Source organism: Monodon monoceros, unplaced genomic scaffold, assembly GCF_005190385.1.
Source record: "Monodon monoceros isolate NGI ecotype Baffin Bay Population unplaced genomic scaffold, NGI_Narwhal_1 Super_Scaffold_13, whole genome shotgun sequence".
Classification (NCBI taxonomy): domain Eukaryota; kingdom Metazoa; phylum Chordata; class Mammalia; order Artiodactyla; family Monodontidae; genus Monodon; species Monodon monoceros.
The window spans coordinates 73660335-73685726 of record NW_021703769.1 but is presented as its reverse complement, the minus strand read 5'-3'; the positions used below and the strand labels follow the sequence as shown (position 1 = coordinate 73685726).

At 47.5% G+C, this 25392-nt stretch overlaps 1 protein-coding gene across 1 annotated transcript in view; it reads left to right on the top strand.

Moving 5' to 3' along the window:
* Positions 1 to 22553, top strand: part of AUTS2 (activator of transcription and developmental regulator AUTS2) — a 1114904-nt gene extending 1092351 nt beyond the window's left edge. Inside the window, 9 exon segments of the mRNA XM_029220383.1 lie at positions 1845 to 1940; positions 4102 to 4173; positions 5421 to 5450; positions 7456 to 7527; positions 10796 to 10937; positions 14614 to 14691; positions 15631 to 15714; positions 16825 to 17047; positions 19602 to 22553. Of these exon segments, the coding sequence (XP_029076216.1) occupies positions 1845 to 1940; positions 4102 to 4173; positions 5421 to 5450; positions 7456 to 7527; positions 10796 to 10937; positions 14614 to 14691; positions 15631 to 15714; positions 16825 to 17047; positions 19602 to 20865 (2061 nt within the window). The 3' untranslated portion in view covers positions 20866 to 22553.
* The last annotated feature ends 2839 nt before the right edge of the window (positions 22554 to 25392 follow it).

The window sequence follows — 25392 nt, the reverse complement described above, 5'->3', positions numbered from 1 at the left end:
TTTCAGATGGACATGCAAAATGCAGTAGAGCTGTGGGTTTTCTCTTTGCATGGGTTTCATGAATGGTACCACCCTTAATAATCACCAGATTTCTGCCCTTTGTCTATACTTGCCAAGTTCAATTAAGGACCAGCTAACAAAATCATTCTCAGAGAAAGTTTAGCTGCTCTGCTGGCAGCTCAGTTTACTTCCTAGGACCTCATGCAGTGTCTTTTCATATACATATTCCACAGAGAATCCTAGATTTAAGATGAAGAATAAGTCTGCAAGCCTGAATTTTTGGAAGGTTCATGTTTTATTACTTAGGTAATTCAGACTTGTAGTCAGGAGATGGAGTAGTCAGCTATATTCGAAGAGGCTCAGTAATGGACTAGAGCAAAATGAAAATGGTGAGAACACCCAATTTTTTAATTGAAAACATTAAAGGAAAATATACCCACCTGGAGGCAGAGTAATAGGAATTTGAGCGCATTTTAGTGATGTATTTAATTACTCGGCTTCATACAGTGTACTGGGGGAGAGTTATTTCATATTATTAGTTATAGTGGATAATATATAAAGTACTTAGTCTCCCCTGCTTTGGGGATTGGGATGTTATAAGGGGAATTAAGATACAATGCACTCAAGTATCTAAAACACAATTTTAGACTTAAAATTAGTTTAAGTGAGGGCGCTTGGTTTGCAGTCACTGTTTAAGTGGATTTAGTTCAATATCAATTAGTCTGAAAAACTTTGCTGCATCATTGAATGGGAGCAAAATGAAATAAAGGCCAACGGAAAAAGTATGTGCTCTGAAAACAGGATTGTGAAATGTGGATTTCAGCCGTTACCTAGAAATAGCTCACATAAATGCATTATTAGGAAAAGCTTGAATTATTATTCTATTTTTGACATATTGTGCAACCATAAGGGTGGGACATTACTAAAACATCTGTATGGTGGTTTTTTCAAAGTAAATGGAACCAGAGTGATAAAATCTCAGAAACTGTGAATTTTTAAGAGGAGGAAAAGATGTGTCTGCATTGTCTTCAGTACTGCTGTATATTTCTCTCCTCCATTGTGTCCTCTGTAAACTATCAATTCAAGAAGATTCGTATTGTTAATTCAGAATCATTCTTCTCCCTCCCCACTGAGTGGTCAGACTGACATGTCAGGGGATTGGCTTGAATAGCCTTCAGTGGGCTATCCATCTTATAGAAAAATGGGTGGCTCTGTGGAAAGTATACTCTGAGTCATTTTATTTTCCCCTTCCACAAATATTTGTCATCATTTTAGACAATTAAGTTGTCCTCTGGAACTGCTACTTACCAGAACAACCTAATGAAGCAAGGATTGTGAATATTTTCTCATTTCCTCAAAACTATTAAAAGTCTAAAAGTACTAATTGAGTTTTAATGGTTTAAAATCCTGGAATCCATAAAGACTTGCTTCTTTTTTCTTCCTTTTTTTTTTTTCTTTTTCTTTTTCTAATTAACTTGTAATTTTCTGGGCATCTTGTTTGGCTCAGCACCCCCTCCTGTTTTTGATATGCATTAAAATCTCCAACCCTTTAGGACTTCTATCCGATTTAACAATTAATAATTAGAAAAGCTCCCTTTCTAATGATGTCCTCATCTGGGACATCATTTGTTGGCTGATTGATTCTGAACTACTTTTAACTTTTCAAGTTAAGTATTCATGGCACATCTGTGTGATCATTTCACTGTGGCTTCTTGACTAATAGCATCAAACTGAGATTACTTGGCTTGCTAATGTTGATGTCTTTCTGTGGGAAGGGAATTGGAACATATCATTTGCCTCCTACTAAAATCTTGTCTTCCCCCCTTCTCCATCTTTGGCCACAGCTCTTCCATTCTTACCCTCCTGCTGTATCGGGCATCCCCCCTATGATTCCGCCCACTGGCCCTTTTGGTTCACTGCAAGGAGCATTTCAGCCGAAGGTAAGAAACTACATCGAAAACACACCTACGTACTTGTAAGTGGAGCCTGGGGCTGGGGCTAGGCAGGTAGCTTCCCATCCTCTTACCTGCCAGGGACTCATTTTTCCATCCAAATTGACCATCAATATTAGAGTATGAATATTTTCTCCTAGTCCATTTAGGTTTAAAACTCAGCCAGAATTTAATTTTTAACCTGTGCTACCCATGTCATCTCAGTTGAACTAGGATTTCTTGTGCTCTGTAAAATATACAGGGAAAAACTATATATATATATATATATATATATATATATATATATATCCCCCCCCCCCCCAACCCCCACCCTACCAAGATTGTGGACATAAGCTTCTGGTCAGGAATTGTATGAAATGTCAGATAAGCCTCCCACCCCGCTGTCAGGGTCACACTTCCCAAGGTCAAGACTGCCATCCTCGTGTGAGATGAAGTAGCCTTTCACCCTTTATGATAACTGAATTCTTTTCTACCTAGCCAGAGATACGCTCCTCCACTTGGGCTAGAGTTATCTCCGAGGGCCAAAATTAAGGCGTTAACTCTCAGAACACTCTACCTTTTTGTGACTTTACATCTACCACGGCCGATACTTGATTCTCATGCCAAAAAAGCGAAATGTACTTCTCATGTTAGCAACCATTCTCAGATTGTAAAGTAGGAAATTGCGCTGTGTGATTTTGGTTTTCTTTTATTCCCGTCTCATTTCAAAGCTAAAACACAAATTTTGGGCCAGAGCCTCCCAGGATGAGCACATAATATACTAACAAAGGCATGCTGCCCTAAAATTAGAAAAGAGGGAAAAAATTAAGCATCGGGGGTGGGATGGCCGCACCTTAGAAATCACAGGGACCTGCATGGAATCGCAGCTTCTGTGCCCAGTTAGACCTCCTCAGGCCTTGAGGATGGCCGGTCTCAACACCTCCTATCTGGGGATAAAATGATGGTGGTTTTTAAACTCCTTCTGCCATCAGCTCTTTACTACCCTCTCAGACCCTGGTCTGTCCCCTCTAGGTTGCAGGAAATCTCTGGTGCATCCCCAACCAGACTGGTAGGTCACTTACTAAATTAGACTATTTCCCTTACTCACAATTATCCAATCACACAGAAAACTACATCTGGGCAAGAAAGTGTCTCTCCTGGTGTTGAAATAGGCCTTTCCAGGCCATCTTACTGATTGAATATGTAGATTGCAGTTCATTAGCGGAGTTCTTCATATGTATGCAAATCAGGCTGTTAGCAACTCCAGCTTAATTGTTAGCTGTACTTTTCGCTCTTCCATTCTTTCTTTTCCCCCCTGCGCCCTTCTCCTTGTAGGCGAGCTTGGTGCCTAAACTCAGCAGGCTCTTTTTTCCACACGAGTCAACTTCCTGGTGTGAAGGGATTCACAGAAGTTGTGGTTTCTTAAATCAAATACCTGGTGAAAAATACTCTAAATCCTCTACCCACTAGAAAGTAGTGCCTTGTGCCTCCAGTGGGCTTTTCGTTGTTGTTAATTCAAAGGACAAAAGCCTACAGATAAGGTTGTTATCATTGATGATATTTAAGAATGGTGTTGGGAATGGGAAAGATGGTGCAGAATTACTTTAGAAATCACTTAACAGTAGGTCTGTGTGGTCCCCAAATTAGGTTCTCTTGTCCCATTCCCACCACTGCTAATGAGTAATTACTGAGTGTAATTCCTTGTTACCGTCTGCCAGTTAAAATTGAGAGTTAGCTTAATGTCTGTAAAACACGTTCAGTGATTCTGATGGGAAGCACCTGATAGAGCAGATTATAATGATGTTCACTTAAGCATTTCTTGGAAGGTTTGGTGATAAAGCAAAAAACCCACAATGACAGGGCTGTCAGGAGCTCGGTAGGAGATGGATCTCAGGGGCGGGCTTGTATGTACGTCTCGCCTCTCTCTGCCTGGAGATGCCATTGCTGGAGAGGGCAGGCTCTGGTCAGGGTCCCCTGGGGAAACAGGGAGCGGGATCCTCACGAAGAGCATACGTGGTCACGGAGGAAAATGGATCCGTTAACTCTTGTATTCCAGAAAGAAACAAACAAAAAAGGGACGTTTGAACTCTGTCATTTAGAACGAAAGGAAGACCTTGCTTTCGTGTCCCGTGTTATATGCTTCCTAAGCTGTGGTCTAATTAATTTGTAGACGTCCAACCCAATCGATGTTGCTGCCCGACCTGGGACGGTCCCACATACTCTTCTCCAGAAGGACCCGAGGGTAAGTGCAAGGTCAGGCTGGGTCTCGGGTAACACAGAAGGTGGCATCTCCCCAGGACAGCCAGCCCAGGCTTCACACCTTCCTCAGCCCAGCCGAACAGCTGCTGCCTTAGCTCTTCCTTCTAGTTTATGGAAGATGCTAGTTACTCTTAGAAAACAGAAGCTCCCTTGCGGCCACGTGACACCAGGGCAATGACTTACCACGGGACAGAGGGAGAGCTTACGGTCTAAGCCCAGGAGTCCGACACTCTGAGCTTGCGTAGTTTCCACTCAACCAGCCTTCTCTGTCTCCATCTCCTGAAATTTCTCTCACATGCCAAAGAAACAGCTGTAAAATGTTTTGAATGGAAAGGCGCTACGCGCTTTTCTTCCTGGAGCTCATTGTACTACACAGCTCTTCCGGCCACTCTACTTGTAATGTGGTATGGACCCTTTTGTCCATACCACATGGACAAAAGGGTCCATACCACATTATCTGGAGCTGAATAAAATATCCATTATGATTTGGTTGTGTTATTTAGTCATAACGCAGACCAACTCTCAAAAAGAATTTGAAGTTACACAGTAGATACAATCTTGTCTCATTGATTGTTATTCATCTTCATAGTAAATGGGAAAAAAAAAATGATTACCTTTTACAATATTGTCTTTTTCCCTGGATAAGGGCAGTCAGAAATTGATAACCAGAATTAGGTAGATGTGTCAAATGACTCAACTGTGTAAGTATTTGTATGATGTTTAGTGAACTTCTTGAAAACGTCTTATACCTCTAAGTGATGTACAGTCATCAGATTAAGGATAATTGTTAAAGATAGCCTATTTCTACTGTGTGTCTGGAAAGGACACTTCTCCTTAATTATCATTAGTATCCAGTCTTTCAAGTCCATGGTCTGAAGGCCCTTCTCCCTTAGACCCATGCGGTGAGGTTTGGAAGGGCTGCTCTAAGACAGTGAAACTCCTGAGATGTGTAATGGGAGCAAATCGTGTTGCCAGAGGGCAAATCACTATTGATTAAACTTGTCCAGGGGGCTTGTCAGCGTAGATGTACCAAGGCTTGTGAGGTGGGGGAGGGGCGCTTGGCACTTTTGATAGTGTGAAAATGGGTTAATTATTCTCTAAAAGGGCTTCATTTAAAAGTAAAATTCTAACATTTTAATTTCCCCTCCTAATGAAGCACTACAAATTTGTTAATTAGAGCAATTGTTTGAGTGACAGGCATGTAACCAAGTTGTCATTTTCTCTTCACAGTTGACAGATCCTTTCAGACCTATGTTAAGGGTAAGCAAGCTTCTTCTAGAACTGTTTTGCAATCCCTGTTTGACTCCCGGAGGGTTAAAAATACAATTACAAGGAAACAAGCCACAGAAGCACTGGAGTAAAATGTTGGAACGACAGTGGTCAGGTTTTTCAGAGAGTGAGATTGAAAATGGCCTAAATGGTTTTGCTTTGAGCATTGGAGGACGCCAGGCCATGGAGATAAAGCGAACAGATAAAATTCAACTGAGTCAGATTCTCTTGTTAGTTCTGGCAAAAGGTTTGACTTGTGGAAAACTTAAGGGAAAGACTTAAGCTATAGGCTGAAATTAGGATTCCACTGAGCTCTACCATTTCTCTTGCACCTACAAAATACATATCCGGGTCTATTTATTTTGGCTGGTGGCTGCCTCTTTCTGCACTAAGTCACAGCCATTCGACCTTTTCCTCTGGTGCAGAAAAGAGCTACTAGAAGGGGCTTCCCTGGTGGCGCAGTGGTTGAGAATCCGCCTGCCAATGCAGGGGACATGGGTTCAAATCCTGGTCCGGGAAGATCCCATATGCCGCGGAGCAACTAAGCCCGTGTGCCACAGCTACTGAGTCTGCTCTCTAGAGACCGTGAGCCACAACTACTGAGCCCACGTGCCACAACTACTGAAGCCTATGCACCACAACAAAGGGCAGCCCCCTCTCACCACAACTAGAGAAAAGCCTGTGCGCAGCAACAAAGACCCAATGCAGTCAAAAATAAGTAAATTTATATTAAAAGAAAAAGAAAAAGAGCTACCAGAAGTATTGGTTTGTCTTGAGAGGTCTGGAGCATGGCCAGCAAATGTCCTCTGAATAAATGCTGACTTCCTTGGTGTATGTGGGGAGCGGTGAGGGGGGGGGGGGATGATGGATGGTTGGATGGAAGATGGATGGATAGTAGATTTCTCTACTTAAACCCTTTCTGGTGCATATAATCAGATAATTCAGTTTCTCCAAAGGGGGAGAAAGGAGGATGGTGTCATCACTTAGGCGATTTCAAATGACCCATAATTTCATTACAAGAGAACTGAACCCAAACTTGGATTTAAGTATATATTTCAGAAGCAGCTCCTTAATATAGAAACCGGAAGTGTCTGTCCTTTGCCGGTGTAGGAATGGGGCAGTGTTTCTTCTCATCCATCGGGTTGTTATGGAGCTCATGTTCGGAGCTTACGGGTGGATTACGTAGCAGGAATACAAGTGAAGTGGCACGACGTGGTCCCTGCCCCCCAGGTAGTGAGACAGAGCTCACAGCTACTCTGCAGCTTAGAAAGCAAAGACGTGAACTAGTTTGAGAGACAGGGGTTGATGCCCTCCCAGAGGGCAGGGCAGGCACTCACTCTGTAGAGGCCTAGAGAGGAGAAAGGAGTGAGTTCTCTTCTCTGTTTCTTTTTTCACTTAGAAATGAACCGTGCCACCCAGCACGAATATGGGCAGTTGACTCTTGTGGGAACTGGGCTTCAGTAAAAATGTGGTGGATTTCTTTGTTCCACTTTGGGGTTTAAAAAGAAAACCCCAGTGTTGGGGGAGGTGACACAGGTTCTGTCCCCTCTCTTGCTTTCGAACTGGTTCACGGACATGCACTAATTAGTTCTTCTGAGCAGCCAGTTCGCATTACGGCCTGGCCATGCTTGTTCAGTAGGGCTTCAGTCCACCAGGCCTGCCAGCTGGCGCCAGAAAAGAGAGAGAGAGGGGGCACAAAGTGGGATTCAGGCTTTGCCACGTTATCCTTGGTAACCAGGGGAGGTCCTCCTCGGGGCTGGTTTTCAGAGGAGTAGCTGCCGGCTCGGGCTCCCGTGGCAGGGGAGGTACAGCCCACTGGGGCTCTCTCCGGCCCGGGCACCGGACTGCTGCTGAGAGAAGGCACTTGGAGGGGACAAAGCATCTCGTTTCGTGGAAAACGCCTCTGCAGCTAGAATCTGCTGAAAGCTTTGGGGAGATTGAAGGGGGTTTTCTCGGACAGTCCTCCTTCTGACCACGTCGCTCTGTCTTGTTGCAGAAGCCAGGGAAATGGTGCGCTGTGCACGTCCACATCGCCTGGCAGACCTACCACCACCAGCAGAAAGTCAAGGTCAGTCTTGCCCTCCTGGCCTCGGGGAGGGGCGCCCACCTGCGGGCGAGTGACCTCCCGATTGAGGAGGCCTGGAAACAGATTCTAAAGTCCCACCGGCAGGCAGGCAGGCAGGGTCAGGTATCTCTTGGAAAAGCTATTTGGCAATCTTGCTGTTAATTAGGGAGATCACCAGCAAATAGCAAAACAGAAGCAAACTGGTAACATCCTGATGTTTTGTTTTGTTTTTTAAATGATTTTGTCATCTTATTGATCCAAAGGGCCTCTATAGATTAAATCCTAAAATAAAGGTTTGGGGAATCTAATTATAGTGACAAGTATTAGTATGGAACATACTTAGTATCTAGGAAGAGCTGTACATGAAAAGTTTTCTTTCTGTAAGAATTGGTACATTCTTTTTTTTCCCCCCCACCAAGCATTTAGAAAAAAATTTTTTTTCCTCTTCCATTATGCTTTATTACAGGGTATTGAATATAGTTCCCTGTGCTTATACAGTAGGACCTTGTTGTTCTTTTCATTTTATGGCTTTGGAAAAAAAGATCGTTTATGCCCAATATGTTATTCATTTAGGCCTATATGATGATTCCATTAGCAATTCATATTATTAAAAATTCCTCTTCTAGAAGCGGTATTTGGTTTACAATGACCTATCCCCACTCTCCTTCGTCCTCCTGATGACCAATGCCAGAGGTCAGACTACAGTCAGTGCTTGTCAGAACCGCCATCTGGCTGGTTACCTTACCTATCCTTGGGAGATTTTTCTTTTTTGTCTGTACTTTCATCATATAGATGAATACATTGCATGTATTACCAGGGCTTTATGATGAAATAGAAAACAGATGAAGAACTTCTGCAGATGACCAGATACGGCATCACTGGTCAACTTAGGGACCAAACTAACTGACAAGTCCAGATTTTACAGTCTGAGTAACTATACCAATCAAGTTAATTCCAATACACTTCCGCTGGAATCCATATTTTCATGAACAAGCTTTTAGTCCTGACAGCATTCGGGGGCCATCATCAGAATAGAAAAAGAGGGAGGGAGAGCTAGTCATCCCAGAATTTTTTTTTTTAATGGTTAAACAATTTTTTAAAAACCTACCTAGTTAGAAATTAAAAAGCCACCCTCAGTGAATGAGGTCACTAAGGTATCTTGCTTTGGTACCAAATACCTGCTGTTTGTCAGAATATCCCGTCGGTGAGTTTTGCTCACCTTGACATTAGTGTTAGGCGAGGCTTTATTAGAAACCTCTTGGTTTAGCTTCATTAGAAAACGCATGTGCTCTGAAGAGCTATAACTAGATTTTGATGGTTAGTTCAATTCACTTTTGTTCTGGATGATGTGGTTAGCGGAACGGTGGGTGAATCACGTCCTCCTGGTAACTCGTTTGGTTAAAAGCGATGAAGGATGGCATAGGTGCCACTTTAGCATCTTCCTTTCCACAAGCGTGTCCCCAGTGACTCAGGGGTTCATTATCCCAATTCAATTAGGAAGACCTGTTGCACAGGAGATAGCTGTTCATCTTCCCTTTCCGGCAAATTCTTTGTAATCCCCAAGCTCCATTTTGCTTCACGGACCTAAGTTGTGGTTAATGGAACTGTGCTGTGTACCGTGCAGTATTAGTGCTAAATAATTTGGCAACCAAATTAAAGGAGGCACTCAAAACGTTTTTATAGGTTCATAGTGGATTAGCAGCTTTGTTTGGGGGGTTGGCTATTACTTGATAGTGGGACTTTCATGAGAGAATTCCCTGTAGGTTTGAGCAGAAATTGCATGGTCCCCTTTCTCTGTAATGTTCATTTACTCGTTCTTTTAGCCACTCACCAGATACTTCTTGGGAGAGGCCCCTGCTCGCAGGTTCTTACTGCTGCAGGCTCAGGGCATGCCTCTGTCCCGGTGTCTAGTTGCTCAGAGTTCAGTAGTGAGGATTGGCGTGTGTGGGGAAAAATGGTGAACGTGTGATCTGCTTCCTGGGGGTGTTGCTGCCAGCCTGAAGGTTTCAGGTGGTTTTCATCCTACCTGGGAAGGATGGGTGAGTGGGATTGCAGGATGGTGTAGGGTTCAGTGCTAGGGGATGGCAAACCCCTCTTGTCTCTGACTCCCGCACAAGTTAGATCACATGTCTCCTCGTTGGCGTTACTGTGCGACAGGACAAGGATTTACGCGTGGCAGAACATGAGGGGGTTGGAGGGGGAGTGGGGCCAAACGGACAGAGAACATCCGACGAGCCTAAGAGATGGGAAAGGCGAGGTCGGAAACCGAGGAAGGGCCGTGAAGGACTGGGAGCCCGGAGAGCTTGAGAGGAGGGGGCAAGGGAAGGGAGATCCGGAGCCTCGGCCCCAGGCCCAGGTCGAGGGTCGGCGCTCATCGGGGGCGGTGTGAGGCCAATGCCGAGAAGGCTGTTGAGAATCGAGAAGGTGGGGCAGTTTGTAAACCATGCCGTAGGAGAGGCTGCCAGCCTCCGGAGTGAGGCCAGGAGGAGCAACGAGGAGGAAGGTGATGAGCTGGTCCCTACAGCCTCAGAGGAAGCTGAGCTGACAGGTTAGCCCAAGGGTGGGTAAACAGATGGTAGCTGATGGCAAGGAATTCACAGCAAGAGGCGTTCTGGAAGGTTTACTGGCCTGGCCTGATCTCTTCCTCAGCTAACTGGGAGTGTAGCAGGCACAGTAAAAAAGCCCCCATTAGTAAAATTAATATCCCTACTTCGTTTGTGTTTCTTTAAAAATATGTAACAACGATCGTTTGAAAATTAGCTTGTAGGCATGCAAATATTTCTTTATAACTTTCAGCTACTAACGTACTGTGATCTATTAGAGCATGGCAAAGAGTCATTAAACAATTAATTTACACAGCAGAGTATTCACGCAGAATCCCTAATAAAATGAGCTTTAAGATACTATCATTTAAAAACTTGCTGAAAGGAGCCTTTGCGGCAAATCATAAACGACTTGGGAATGGTGATGGTTTCAGTAACTGGGACGTGGTTCTGTCCCTCAGACCCCTGTAACCTCAGAGACCGAACCCGAGTTTTGCCCCTTGACATTCCTGCTATGAACGGCGGGCCCCGCTTTTCTGGCATTGGAGGGTGAAATGGTTTGTGGGTTGCTGTGTTCTCACAGCGTTTGTAAACTTGGACCTGACGAGGGCTCAGGGCCCGAGTTCATCGTGTTGACTCTCTCGGTCTCAGGCTCCTCCTATTAACGTTTTTCTTCCCTGCTGTTTCTCTTGGGGTGCCATCCTTTCCTCCCCCCCTTGCTGCTGTAGAAACAGATGCAGTCAGACCCACACAAGCTGGACTTTGGCCTGAAGCCCGAGTTCCTGAGCCGTCCTCCGGGTCCCAGCCTCTTTGGAGCCATCCACCACCCCCATGACCTGGCGCGGCCTTCAACTTTGTTCTCTGCCGCTGGTGAGTTCAGAGGGGCGAGCTGGGAAATGTAGTTCTCAGGTAGCTAGATAAGTTATAGCTGAGCTCTGGGCCGCCTGAAAACTATGACGTATGTCAGTTTGCAAGGCAGTATCACAGCGCATCTCGGGAGATGGGCCCTTCTCCATGGATGCGCCCCCTTCCACGAAAGAAGGGAAAAGACCATCTCTCCGTTCGGGGGCTCATGTTGCTTCGGCTCATTATTTGCTTCTCTATTAAACCACTATAACTCACAAGCATGTCAAATGCTATTGAAAAAGATCTGAGAGCTCGCAAGGGCTAATCGGGAGGAGACAATGCCAGGAATTGTGTAAGGATGCGGCTGCTCTCACTGTCCCTGCCCACAGAGCACTCGGTGGCCTCACACAATGATGCTCGGTCACGCCGTGCGTGAGGGTCTGAGGATAAAGAAATACAATTAAAGTAGTTGCCGGCGGTGTGGTCTGTGACGGGGAGGGTGAATTGGTTGGTTGCCGGTCTTCTCTATTACAGGACTTAACATTCTTGCCTGGTTGGTTGTAACGATGCAGGAAATTTAGGGGCCAGCGTGTAAAACCCCCAACAGGTCTATTCATTAACCTCTGAGAAGACACACTTCCAAGTGCCTCGTGCATGTGCCGGAGTGGGTCCCTGATCATCACTGCGTCAGGTAACCCGCCCAGTCCTGCTCCGGGACCGTACAGACAAAGGCAGTGGCCGTCAGGGGCATTAGGTGGACGAGAGCAGCCCTACCGGTATCAAAGTTTCCTCAACATTCAGTCTTTTCTAAAATCACCTTCAGCGCACAGTGCCTGGCACATGGGCTCCACTGGGTACAGCTCATACAGGACAACGCCGAGCTCATTCTGGTGACAGGCGCCACGACTTCCTACCCACTGTGCGGCGTAGAATTTATTCTTCTGGACATAAGTGTTCAAGGGGGTCCCTGTTTCTAGTCCACCTGCCACCTTCCCAGGCTTTTATTCAAGACTTGTTTTTGGCGGACCTGAGGCTCATCCATTCGGGAAGCAAGGAGCACCCGCACTGCAAGCAGTCACCATTCTAATGGCCTTGTCGCCAGAGCAAGGGCGAGCGGCGCTGTCTTGAGGGTAGATGGAATTTGCTAAGGTCTCAGGTTTCTCTCTGTCAGTTCCATCTAGGGATGTGTTTGAAGTCTTCGTTACCATGGCACCTAGGCTCTCAGACAGGGCTACATGAAGAGCAATTTTTGGAGAGAAATAGATTTCTCCCTGGCTTCCATCTGAGCCAAGCAGATGAACTGGCTTCTTTTGCTTCGATAATTCCTGAACTGCGAGGCACCCCTGGGGGCCCTGCGCCGAGCGAAGCTGCGATCCTCATCGAAGCATTCATTAGCTTGTACTACACGGTGTGCAGCCACATTTTTGTTGAGCTGGCAACGCTGTTCACACCTAATGAATGTGCTGGGCTGTATTTGCCCTGTGGAGGTGGTGTCATTTTTGCACTTTCTGGGTGGAGAAGAAGTCACCCTATAGGGCTGAACAGATAACTCCTCAGGTGCCTTCCGATGCTGAGATGCTGTACAGGCTCTGACAGATAGATGTTCTCCTATACTGTGTGGCTTCCTCCACACCCCAGGCCCACAGGGCCCTTCCAGGCTGGGGAATAAAAAACGCCAAACATAAATTAATAGGGTGTTGAAGGGACAACCCTCCTCCACTTAATTTATGTTCCTGAAGGAATCTGTATTCGTTTCTAAGAACTCAGTCAAAATGCACGGGATTCTTGGAATAGGGGTTCTTGGAATAGTTTTAATTATTGGTAAATCCATTCAGTCCCTGTTTATACTTCTATTCTGGAAGGTAGTCTTTTCCAGTGTAAGCAATATCAGATTTTTCCCCAAATGGTGAAACTTTTAACTGGTAAGTATGATTTACGCATACTTGTTAAATTCAACCGCTTCCATCTTGCTGTTGGGCACTAGCGCCTGAAATAACGAAGGGGACGTCTTTAGATGACCTTGGCCAATCTCTTGTCTAGAGCCCGGAGAACCTGCCTTCTCAGCTGTCAGCTGCACGTCAGCAAGCCAGGCGGATGCCCTAAGTTTTTGGAAAGAGTGTCCTTCCCTAATTCACAGGTGCACACACTCTGTCTCTCTCTTCCTTCAAGAAAAGGATTTGAGGCATCCTACGGAAATACATACTGTTCACGGCCAAAGTAGAGGAAGAAATGTGGATAAAGGGGAAAACCTAAGGAAAGACGAGCACTAAGGTAGACCGGAGTTCCCTGGCGGGCAAGGTGAAGACCAATAGAGACGATTTAGGATTTATCAGTGTCCAGAAGCAAGTGAATAAACTAGCTTTTCCCGGCACTGAAGATAGATACGGAGGACTTCATTTCCAACAACCTGATGTAACTCACAGTGAGTTTCGTAGGGTCGGGCTTTATAATCTCCTTCAATGCGGGTCCGTGACGGCTAACACATCCCCAGGAAAAGAGATTCCGCAAAGGCCCAAGCGGTGCAGCCCAGAGACACAGCTTCGTGACGGCCGCTCCTGCACCCGCACCCGGATTAGACAGTGTTTCTCAGAGTGAAAGTCTTGCCCCCAGAGATGTCTCTGAAGAAAGTAGCCCATGGCCAGATGTTGCCCTTTTAGAGGCTGAGAGAACATAGTCACAGCTCCTACTCCTTCAGTAAAAGAACCTTGCTTCACGTTTTTTACCCGGCATTTCTCTCCAAGCTTACTTGGTTACAGAACTCCCTGCCCCACTGGCATTGTTTTTCCATGTTTCCAGTGCTGTGTGTCAGCCCTGAGAGAACCATAATTCAAAAAGAGTCATGCACCACAATGTTCACTGCAGCTCTATTTACAGTAGCCAGGACATGGAAGCAACCTAAGTGTCCATCGACAGATGAACGGATAAAGAAGATGTGGCACATATATGCACTGGAATATTACTCAGCCATAAAAAGAAATGAAACTGAGTTATTTGTAGTGAGGTGGGTGGACCTAGAGTCTGTCGTACAGAGTGAAGTAAGTCAGAAAGAGAAAAACAAATACCATATGCTAACACATATATATGGAATCTAAAAAAATGGTTCTGAAGACCCTAGGGGCAGGACAGGAATAAAGACGCAGACATAGAGAATGGACTTGAGGACACGGGGAGGGGGAAGGGTAAGCTGGGACTAAGTGAGAGAGTGGCATGGACATATATACACTACCAAACGTAAAATAGATAGCTAGTGGGAAGCAGCCGCGTAGCACAGGGAGATCAGCTCGGTGCTTTGTGACCACCTAGAGGGGTGGGATAGGGAGGAGGGGTGGGATAGGGAGACGCAAGAGGGAGGAGATGTGGGGACATATGTACGTGTATAGCTGATTCACTTTGTTACACAGCAGAAACTCACACCATTGTAAAGCAATTATACTCCAATAAAGATGTTTAAAAAAAAAAAAAGTGATACCTCTCTTTGGTGGTGGCCAGCCCAGCCCAGCCGGCAAAGAGGAAAGGGGGTGATTTATTTTCTGCCTCCTGATAAGCACGTTTCTCTTTCCCCGGGTGTTGCCTGGACGGACGTCAGCTATGTTCTTTCTTTAACGTGCTCTCTCCTGGGGTCCTTTGGTGACCGGGAGCCAGTGGCATTGTCGAAGTTGCCTTCCTCTGAAATCTAACTCCATTATGTTTGACTTAACAGGTGCTGCACACCCAACCGGGACCCCTTTTGGGCCACCGCCTCATCACAGCAACTTCCTTAACCCTGCTGCTCACCTCGGTGAGTTGCCCATCAGCGACAGGCAGCGACGTGTGTATCTCAGAAAAACCTTTGTTCACTGCGCTCCTGCTACGCTTCCTGCTAAGTGGGCCACAGTCCCAGATAAGTCACTTACTGCTTTAGGTGGTGGTGATCCTGTAGAACTCTGAACCCCCGCCATCCATCTCCAGGATTTCAGCACCTCTCATACCGTGTTCTTCAAGTAGTCGATCTGTGCGCGGTAGTGGTTGTGTGTAGACTTGCTGAGGGGGTGCGGTGGGTGAAAGCCATGCCGTGGAACCCCAGGGCATCCATGTTTACAGCAGCCTGTCCCTGCCCCTTGGAGAAGATGGGATGGTGAGCTCTTGCCCACATAAAGGCACCCATGGAGGTGGAAAGAAGGACATGATGTTATGAAGAGACAGCATCCATTACTTTTTAATCCCTTCACATTTCACAACCCTATTATTTCTCTTCCTAGTAAAGGTGCATTTACTTGTGGCCTTTATTTATTTGATGCTTCCTGCACGTCACAAGCAGATGCAGGCAGTGGTGTAGGATACGTGTGCCCTCGGGACTTCATTCAGAGATGGACTTTAAGCTGCCATCGTACTTCTGGTCTATGAGAGCCTACACGGCACATTCTGGGAAGAGGGGAGACAGGCAGGGAGGCATCTGAGCATACTGTGGCTTGAGCAGTGTTCCCCACCCAGCAAGAGAGAAAGGGGGCAAAATGCATAGTTCTGGAAAACAGCTTTCATAAATATTTTGCTAACCCCATGCCCAAATGCAAAAGGATGAAAACCCTTTGCATAATCTGGCGGGAGAAGTGGGACAGGTCAGGTCTGAGTATAAATGGGGCAAGGATCCCCCACTGCCTTCCCAGCTCTCAGGAAGCTCTTGTCTTCCTCACTCATTGGAGTCCTGCAACCATGTCTTTCTTCCCAATCTTGTCTGCAGAGCCTTTTAATCGGCCGTCTACGTTCACTGGCCTGACAGCAGTTGGTGGCAATGCCTTCGGGGGACTTGGAAATCCTTCAGTTAGTGAGTACCCTCTAACTTTTTAAAATCTGCCTTAAATTATTTATCGACTCTGATCTGTCTGTGGCTCAAGACCTTTCTAGGTAAAAGGGAACCAACCACGCTCTTGGGAAAGAAACTTAGGTGATATCATTGCAAAAGCAGGCCTAATCATTGGAGTTAGGTCTAAACCAACGTTTTAAGGCTAGCCCGCAGTTGATATATGTTCCTGAGGGTCAGGAAAGGTAGTGTAGTCAATTGAACTCCAGAGAGTTTGCTGAAGTTCACAGTTTCATCCATATTCCATCTCTACTATCCCACATTTTAGCCACAGCTCCCATTAGACGTGAAGACAACTTTTAAATTTCATTTCATCTGGCTTTAGCGGGAGTGAGAAAACGCACTGAAGAACAGGAAGGCAGTGCAGGCTCAGGACCGTCAGGAGAGGGCAACACTTGGTGCTGCATAATCCAGGAAGACTGTGTCGTTTTCCACTGCTCAATCTGTCTAAAGTAGGAAGGGCTCCTGTTCTAAACATGCTTTAGCCACTGAATCCCAGCTTGTTTTCTTTCGTGCCTTCCATACGTCATGGCCTCCGGCTACAGGAGACTTACGGTGGAGCTTGAAGCCGCCGTCACGGTTCCATATAGCGTGGAGACCATATGTGTCTGTCTGGATCAGGACCCTGTCTGGTCTCTGCTGACTCTAGTTCTGGTCGCTAAGGTTGTGGACGGGGGCAGCAGTCATATTAGCAGGGTCGTGGTGGGCAGAGGATAACCATGAATGCTGCTCTGAACTGAGCTACTGACCTAGGTCACACCCCTCTGCGTGTGCCAGATAGGCGTGACTAGCTGATCCCCATACCTGTTGGGTCCCTTTCCTTTTTAATCGGCCCCTCCTGCCCCTTTGCCTTTGGTTAAAAAAAAAAGAGAAAAAGCTGTGAGCTTACTTACCTCTCCAGTGTAGGACAAGTTCCTCTAATGAATCTGTTAATCTCCTTTCCTTTTCCAGCTCCCAATAATATGTATTCATTTTAACTCTGAATGCTGTTAAAAGTTTTTTGGTAAGTACCTTCATTACAGCAGATTATATAATTTCTCTGAAACCTTTTTGTTCTCCACTTCACCATTTCAGCACCCAACTCAGTGTTCGGCCACAAGGATGGCCCCAGTGTGCAGAACTTTAGCAATCCTCACGAGCCCTGGAACCGGCTGCACCGAACGCCTCCGTCGTTCCCGACCCCTCCGCCCTGGCTGAAGCCAGGGGAGCTGGAGCGTAGCGCGTCCGCTGCAGCTCATGACAGAGATAGAGATGTAGATAAACGAGACTCATCCGTTAGTAAAGATGACAAAGAAAGGTACGCAAAGAACCCGCTCTCGAGTCCCAATGGGGGAGCCCGCTCTGGGCCAAGTACTGGCCACCCACCCTCCCCAGCCCAGCCTCGTGCTTCAGCTGTAGCCTCGGCCCGTCATGCAGCCGGGGTGGTGTCCCCCCCCCCCCCCCCCCCCCCTCGCCCGGCCCTTCAGTGCATTGTGACCACAGGCCAGCATCACAGTTCTGTATCCAGTACAGAGCAAGTGAATCCTGACTCACGAGCAGCTCCACACTCAAGGTCCCCGTGAGCATTAGCCTCTCCAAACATAAATCTCTCTCAAAAAGGTAGCAAGATGGAGCCTGGACCAGAAGACACACACAGCATGAATCAACACCATCTTTGCTTTCAAGTTCGTGCAGTCCATTGACTCATCCATAGGTTTTTTGCTCTCTCTCTGCTCTCTCTCTCTCCCTTTTTTGTTTTCTTTTAGAAAGTCATGTTTCCATTGTCTCATTGTATTTCTCTCGAATTTTGTTCAAACTCAAATCCTGGGCTCACAGATAACTGATAAGATTTTGCTAACCCAGATTTAGGGAAACCTCACCAAGCAGTTTGGGTTTGGGTTTTGTTTTGCCAGTGGATAATTAATTTTACTAACCATTTGTATCTCCATACGTGGTAACCCATGCCTAAAAAAGAATTAGCCTTCAAGAGGGAAATGTCTTATAGTTATTTTTTCTGAAGAATGTTATAAGCATTCTTGACAAAGCATACTCCCTTTTTCCCCCTTTCTTTAGGGTATTTTCATTTTGAATGAACTAGCAAGGAATACACAAGATATGCTTGACAGAAAATACCTAATAACACTTTCCTTTTGCTATTTAAATCTCAAATACGATCCAAATCTTTAGTTTTCCTTTACTGTGTATATTGTGTGTGTGTATGTGTGTATACATATGTACGTGTTTCCTAGGGATTTAAAAGAATTCAAGTTTGCAGGTTTTAAATGCAGCAGATTAAGTAGACCATCATAGGCCATCATGCCAACTGATTTCTTTCTTACAAAAGACGACGACAAATTTTTCCTTCAGGACAGCATGGTAAAAATCTCTTAGCCAATGGGAGGACCGTTTATGACATGCAGCTCTGAGCTGTAAACTGCCACAGTGAGGTGCGTCTGGACCCAGCAGCCCCTAGACCAGGAGCTCTCTGGATGGTCTGTCAGCGAAGAGAAGGCAGGATATGGCAGCAAACCTTGCCCCGCTTTTGTTGATGCAGCCAAAGATGGCCTTTTAGATGAAAGTCAGGAAACTTAAATAAAATTACACTCTTTATTCTTACCTTTTTTTTTTTTTTTTTTTTGCGGTACGCGGGCCCCTCACTGTTGTGGCCTCTCCCGTTGTGGAGCACAGGCTCCGGACGCACAGGCTCAGCGGCCATGGCTCACAGGCCCAGCCGCTCCGCGGCATGTGGGATCTTCCGGGATCTTCCCGGACCGGGGCACAGAACCCGTGTCCCCTGCGTCGGCAGGCGGACTCTCAACCACTGCGCCACCAGGGAAGCCTTATTCTTACCTTTTAAAGATGCTCTTCCTTCTTAGCCTTTGCACGTTGGCTAGAAACAAAACTGGTAGGGGAAACGTCCTTAATTTCTCCCCCGGGGCCCCCTTGCCTTCTGAGCTACCCAGGCTTCCTGCTTCCCTCTTCACCTTTGCCAGGTCTGTCTCGGGTGGTCTCTAAAACACACCGGGTTCCTGCCTGGTCCGGCCTCTTCACATTTTACCGTATTGTCCTCTGTCGCTTTGCATTTTGTGCCCCGTACTCTTAAGTCCCCACCCAAGACAGGCCTCTCAGCTTCTCCTTCCACATTTCCATTCACAGATGGAACTTGTTCCCAACCTGTCCCTTGAGGTTTTGTGTCTCTGGACCCACTTTTCCTTCTGGCTTTCCTCTATCAATCTTCTCAACAGATTATGGCTTTCTTCTCCTTCCTAATGCAGAGGTGCTTTTTGCACCCCCAGAATCCAGAAACTGTGGTTTCCCTTTTGACCCCCTCGGTGCTGCCTCTTGGAGGCCGCCCTGTATCTGCCCGCTTTTCTCTGAAACCAGCCCTCTGTCCCGACCTCGGGACGGAGATGTTCCCATAATCTCCCCGTTACTCTCCTCCCACTGGCTCTGAACTGCAACATTGGAAGGAAGGTTTGGGGCTCTTAAAACTTGATTCTTGACACTAAAAGATCCTGAGACTCTAGGCAGACGGGCTGTGTGGTCCCATCACTGACGCACTGACCACGCTGGTCCGTCCAGGTTTGTGAAAGCTCTCCCTCCCTGGCCTGTGCCTCTTACACACCGAGCGTCATTACCCCCCTCAGACGCTCCCAACCCCGTCATCCCTAGCACTTCACCCCCTCGAGCTTCCTCTAAAATCTAGGCCAGTCAGGTCACGGTGGCTGGTCACCCTGCCCACGAAGGGCACGTGCGGCTGCCCGGGGGACCGTGGGGGCCAGAGCCCCGCACAGCCTCTTCCCGCCATCTCATTGGCAGCCCCTGGCCGGCCGGCAGCCCATCTCATTTGCCTCCTGGTGTCTCCTCCTCAGGGAAAGCGTCGAGAAGAGACACTCCAGCCACCCTTCACCAGCACCCGTCCTCCCGGGGAGCACCCTGGGGCACGGCCGCAGCTCCACCGAACAGATCAGGGCTCATTTGAGCACCGAGGCTCGTGAGAAAGACAAATCCAAAGACAGGGAGAGAGAACACTCGGAATCCCGCAAGGACCTGGGCGCCGACGAGCACAAGGTGAAGGAGGGCCCGCTGCCCGAGAAGGACGGCCACGGCCATGGCCACGAGGGCCGCGGCGCGGGCGAGGAAGCCAAGCAGCTAGCCCGGGTGCCGTCGCCCTACGCGCGCGTGCCCGCCAGCGACAGCGCCAGGCCGGGCAGCGCCGCCAGCCGCGAGGCCGAGCCGCGCAAGGGCGAGCCGGCCTACGAGAACCCCAAGAAGAGCGCCGAGGTCAAGGTGAAGGAGGAGCGCAAAGAAGACCACGACCTGCCTGCCGAGGCCCCTCAGAGCCACCGGTCCTCGGAGCCGCCGCCGCCGCCGCCGCCGCCGCCCAGCTCCTCGGCCAGCGTGCACCCGGGGCCCTTGGCCTCCATGCCCATGACCGTGGGGGTGACGGGCATACACCCCATGAACAGCATCAGCAGCCTGGACAGGACTCGCATGATGACGCCTTTCATGGGCATCAGCCCCATCCCGGGCGGAGAGCGCTTCCCGTATCCTCCTTTCCACTGGGACCCCATCCGGGACCCGTTGAGGGACCCCTACCGGGAACTTGACATTCACCGGAGAGACCCGCTGGGCAGGGACTTCCTGCTGAGGAGCGACCCTCTGCACCGTCTCTCGGCCCCCCGGCTGTACGAAGCCGACCGCTCCTTCAGGGACCGGGAGCCCCATGACTACCACCACCATCACCACCACCACCCGCTGTCGGTGGACGCGCGGCGGGAGCACGAGCGCGGGGCGCACCTGGACGAGCGTGAGCGCCTGCACGTGCTCCGCGAGGACTACGAGCACCCGCGGCTCCACGCCGTGCACCCCGCCTCCCTGGACGGACACCTGCCGCACCCCGGCCTCATCGCGCCCGGCCTGCCCAGCATGCACTACCCACGCATCAGCCCCACCGCGGGCCACCAGAACGGACTGCTCAACAAGACGCCCCCGACGGCGGCGCTCAGCGCGCCTCCGCCGCTCATCTCCACGCTGGGGGGCCGCCCCGTGTCCCCCCGGAGGACTACCCCTCTGTCCGCAGAGATCAGGGAGCGGCCGCCCTCCCACACGCTGAAAGACATCGAAGCCCGGTAAGGAGAGGACGGGACGCGAAGAGGACGAAGAGAGCCCGCGGCCGCAGGCGCCAGACTCGAGAGAGTGCGCAGGCAGAGGTCCCGCGTCTCGACCGACGCAGACGGGGCGGGGGGAGCCCCCAGCACTTCCCCTTGTAAAAAGTGTATAGACTCAGTGCAGATTTTGAAATGTTTTTGTATATTCTATGTTGAAATTTTTCAGATCTTTTAGCCGATTCGTATGTTCTCACGTCTCCCCACTCTTTTGGTTTCTCGTATAAAACTTTTTGATTCGAACCAAAACAGTGAAGATGACAACACACATAATGGGGGGGGGGGGGGGGGGGGGGGGTAGGAGACAACAGTCCACACAATCCATCGTGCAGAGGGTCTTTCAGATGAGAAGGGAAGGTTGTGTACATAGTTATGTAAAAAAAAAAAAAAAAAGATTGCTTCATGAGCTAATGGTTCATATATGCAAAGGGTAAGATGAAAGCTTTACTTTGTACAGATGTAAATAGACAAAGATTAAGTAACATAATACATTAATACTTCTTAAAATGTGCTATTTGCAGACTTTATATCAGTGAGCACAGTCGGCTTCGGCTGTGTTCCCATGTATTGTTCTAGACAGCTAAACCCTTCAACTATGCAATGAATGTTAGGGCTTTTCACAAAAGCCCGCCTAACTCAAAGGAGCCTTTTCAAGTCCATTTACAACATACTTAAGGTCATATTTTCCCTGAACAAGCGCTTATGTGATATGACTCTGTTTTCCTTGCTTGTTATTTCAAACGGAGAAACACCCGATTTTGCAAATTGGACCCCAGGCCGAAACTTTGCATCTGAAGTTGCTGCTTGTGGGCCTTTGGGGGAAGTGGGGAGTGCAGCCCCGGAAAGGTAACCGAGGCCGTGAACAACCAGTGCCAGGGAGGATGGGAGTTGTCAGATGCCAAAATCAGGGGACACAAACAGGCCGCCAGCATCTCGTCACCATCAGTCACGTGATTTCACACACCCCCTCATGTGGGAACCATGCGTTTTTTTAGTGTGTCCTGTTTCCTGTCTGTACACACCTCCTCGTTCTGTAATGAGATTCAGTTACACCCAAACAAACAGATCCTGAAAGAAAGCTTCGAGTTTTCTCAGATGATGGATATGTTTTCACTGTATTCAATAACTGAGGAAGTTAAGGTGCATATTTCCTAGCGTGGCTCACCATGTTCCCGTCGGTAATCAAGTCCGGGAGTAGCCGAAACAGGTCAACCTTGTGGGGCCGGGGAGCATTCCAGAGGGTGAAAGGTGGTGGAGAGACGGTCTTGCGTGTGCGTGTGTTTTTGAGTTTGCATCAAATCTGTCTCTTCATGATACTTTTATAATACATTCAGCCTCTTGTCTACATATTTGGAGAGAATATGACTTTACTAGCAAAGAAATACAATATATCTTGTCTACTGGACTGTAAAATATATGTATGAAATAAAATTAGTTCCATTTGGTCTTCTAGTATATTAAAGTGCTATCTGACGTTGTTATCCTGTTTTTGCAAAAAAAAAAAAGTTAACTACAGACCATTGTTTCTAATAAGCAGAGAGATCTATTTTAGTAGTCAACTGAAGGTTTAGTTGTGAGCTTCAGATTTTGTGAATTCCAGATGTTGTGCAGTGTTTTTTTTTTTTTAAGACAACAACTAAAAAGGAAAAAAAAAAATCCAAGGAATATGTACACTGGAACCGTAGTGGTAGCTTTCAGTATTGTAAAGAGATCGTTCTATACAGACCTTTTTGCCGTTCCTCCTGTATGTAATAAAGTCCTTTCTAGATCCTATGTGAAAAGAAACGTGAAGCGACTGAGTCTCCAGCATGTTCTCATCGGCGGAGCCTTCTTGTGTTATGTAAACTGTGCCATGTTATTAAAAAATGTGAACTAAGCTTCCAGCTGCTTGTTTGTGTGGGATGGCCAACCTTACCATAGCGAAGAAGCCATACTTGCAAGACAGACAGGGCTTTGGAAGAGAAACACCTTGAACCCTTGAGTGACGACGGAAGGCTGACTGCCCTCCCTGACCCACGTAGACACTGCCAGTTAGTTTCTGTAAACGTCTGCCCTCTACCCAATCAGGAATTTTTTTTTTTTTTTTTTTTTGGTATGTTCTAAGCAAAGTCCTGTAAGTCCTGGGAAGGTGCTTTTAGATTTCGTAGGTGATACATGTGCGGGCTGATTTAGCCAGCACCCTTTGTGTCTCAAGCCTCCTTCAAAACTCAGCATGTGATCTGTCTGCGTTGATGACAGATCTGATCGAGGGCCTTTGCCAGCAGCCGGTGCCTGCCTGTTCTTGCCGTTACAACCTGTGGACTCTGTTGTACGTAACTTCAGACTTTCCAGGTATTTTGTTCCTGTTTCTTTCCTGTGTCTCACTAAACTACATGGCGTAACCCTCATCAGCTTGCAGACCTCTCCCTCGTCCTCTGAAATTTGTTTTTTCAAGATGTAAAAATTGTTAGATTTTCTGGTGTCTATATGATGCCATTGTCGTTTGGATGAGATGGTTTGGACGGGTGTCTGAATCCTAACTGGACAAAACAAAAGCAGTCCGGCTTAGCAGGATGCGGGTGGCCGCTGTCGGAGAAGATGGACTGGAAGCGAACAGAAACCAGGGGCTTGGTGTCTGTGCCTGCAGCTCTGCGGGGGGGTTGGGACGGGGGGCTCTGGAAGGCTCCCGACTGGGGGTACTAGGCTCACGGGCTTGGGAATCTGATGCTGGGCTTAAATAAAGGCCCACTTCACTCAGCCCTGCTTTTGTGCTGATACCCGGCTCCCAGACTAGAGAAAATAACTTGAAGAAAAACTAGTAGGTTGGAAAACGTGATAAACTGTGTTTTTTCCAAATCAGGCAATTCTCGGGACCTTCCCAAGACTCGCCATCAGCGGGCGTGCCTTGCTATTTCTGGCAGACTGCCCAGCTTTCTCCCGCACATCTATTTCCAGGCTGCCATCTGCAATGTGAGACCGGAAGTTACTGTCAAATCAGTCATGGTATTTAGTCCCCGAGGCTTTATTCCTCTCAACCTTTGCATATTTTCCCTCTAATTACGTTCTGCTCCCCGGCATTGATGGGTACCAGCACCAATTTGATTTCCTGCTAACCTATAGATGCTCTAATTATCTCCACAATCTCTGACTGACAATGATCTTGTTACCTTCTAATGGTACATGACAAGTAAAAGAGCGAATATCATGATGCAATAATTACCATTTCGGATGGATATTCACAACAGTGTTGACTGTTGATCCTTTCTTCTGCCTCAAAGTGGATGAGAGGAAATAAGATATGACTGTCCATGTACATACCTACATAGCATAAACAGACACTGCCTTTAGCCATGCAGCTGTGGGTGCCCAAGGTGTGTGTGTGTATCCGTCCTGAGGAGCAAACTTGGCCTCAGTGCTATTAAATCGGTTGAAGGAAAGGTGACAAAGTGACATGGGCTTTTTCACATATTATTTTTTAAACTTTGCCATCTTTTTTTTCTTTTTCCCGTATGAGTTTCTGAACAATTTCTTAGACATGGGAAGTTTCCTTTCAAGATAATAGGGTTATTTATCAGATAGAAAATAATACCATCAAAGACGGTTCCACACGATGAAATTGCTGGTCTCCTTGAGCACTACAGAAGTACAAAGCTAGTTTGTAGGATCTCACACCAGAACTGCCCAAAGCCTCCAATGGGGAGCTTAGATCAGCAGGCAGGGGGCCTGCAGCCACCCCGGTGCCTTCCGTTCTCAGTGACCTTGAGAAAAACACAGAGCTTGTCTGGAACTGTTTCTTAATGTGTAAGATGAGAACATCTGAATATAACAAGACCTAAAACTGGGCAGGTTGCAAGCCCATCAGAATGGATAGAGTTGCGTGTGCACAGTCCCAGAGCCCATGGAAGTTGTATAGAGAACGGCCCACACAAAAGACAAAGTAACTTTTCCTTTTTACCAACTCAGTGCCAGTGCCACAAGGATTCTTATTTTTAATAAATTTAATAAATTTATTTATTTATTTTTGGCTGTGTTGGGTCTTCAGTGCTGTGCGTGGGCTTTCTCTAGTTGCAGCAAGCGGGGGCTACTCTTCCTTGCAGTGCGCAGCCTTCTCATTGCGGTGGCTTCTCTTGTTGCAGAGCAGGGGCTCTAGGTGCATGGGCTTCAGTAGTTGTGGCACTCGGGCTCAGTAGTTGCGGCTCACAGGTTCTAGAGTGCAGACTCAGTAGTTGTGGCACGTGGGCTCAGTAGTTGTGGCGCATGGGCTTAGTTGCTCCACGGCACGTGGGATCTTCCCGGACCAGGGCTTGAACCCATGTCCCCTGTATTGGCAGGCGGATTCTTAACCACTGCGCCACCAGGGAAGCCTGTCATGAGGATTCTTTGCCAAAGATTTGCAGACATGGTGGTTCCAGTGTTTCTAACTCACAGGCCTGGGTGTTTCTCACCTGGTGGGCGGAAGGAGGCACTAGGGCAGGGTCTGGGGGGAGCATCTGGGGTATTGGCCAAAATGTTTACT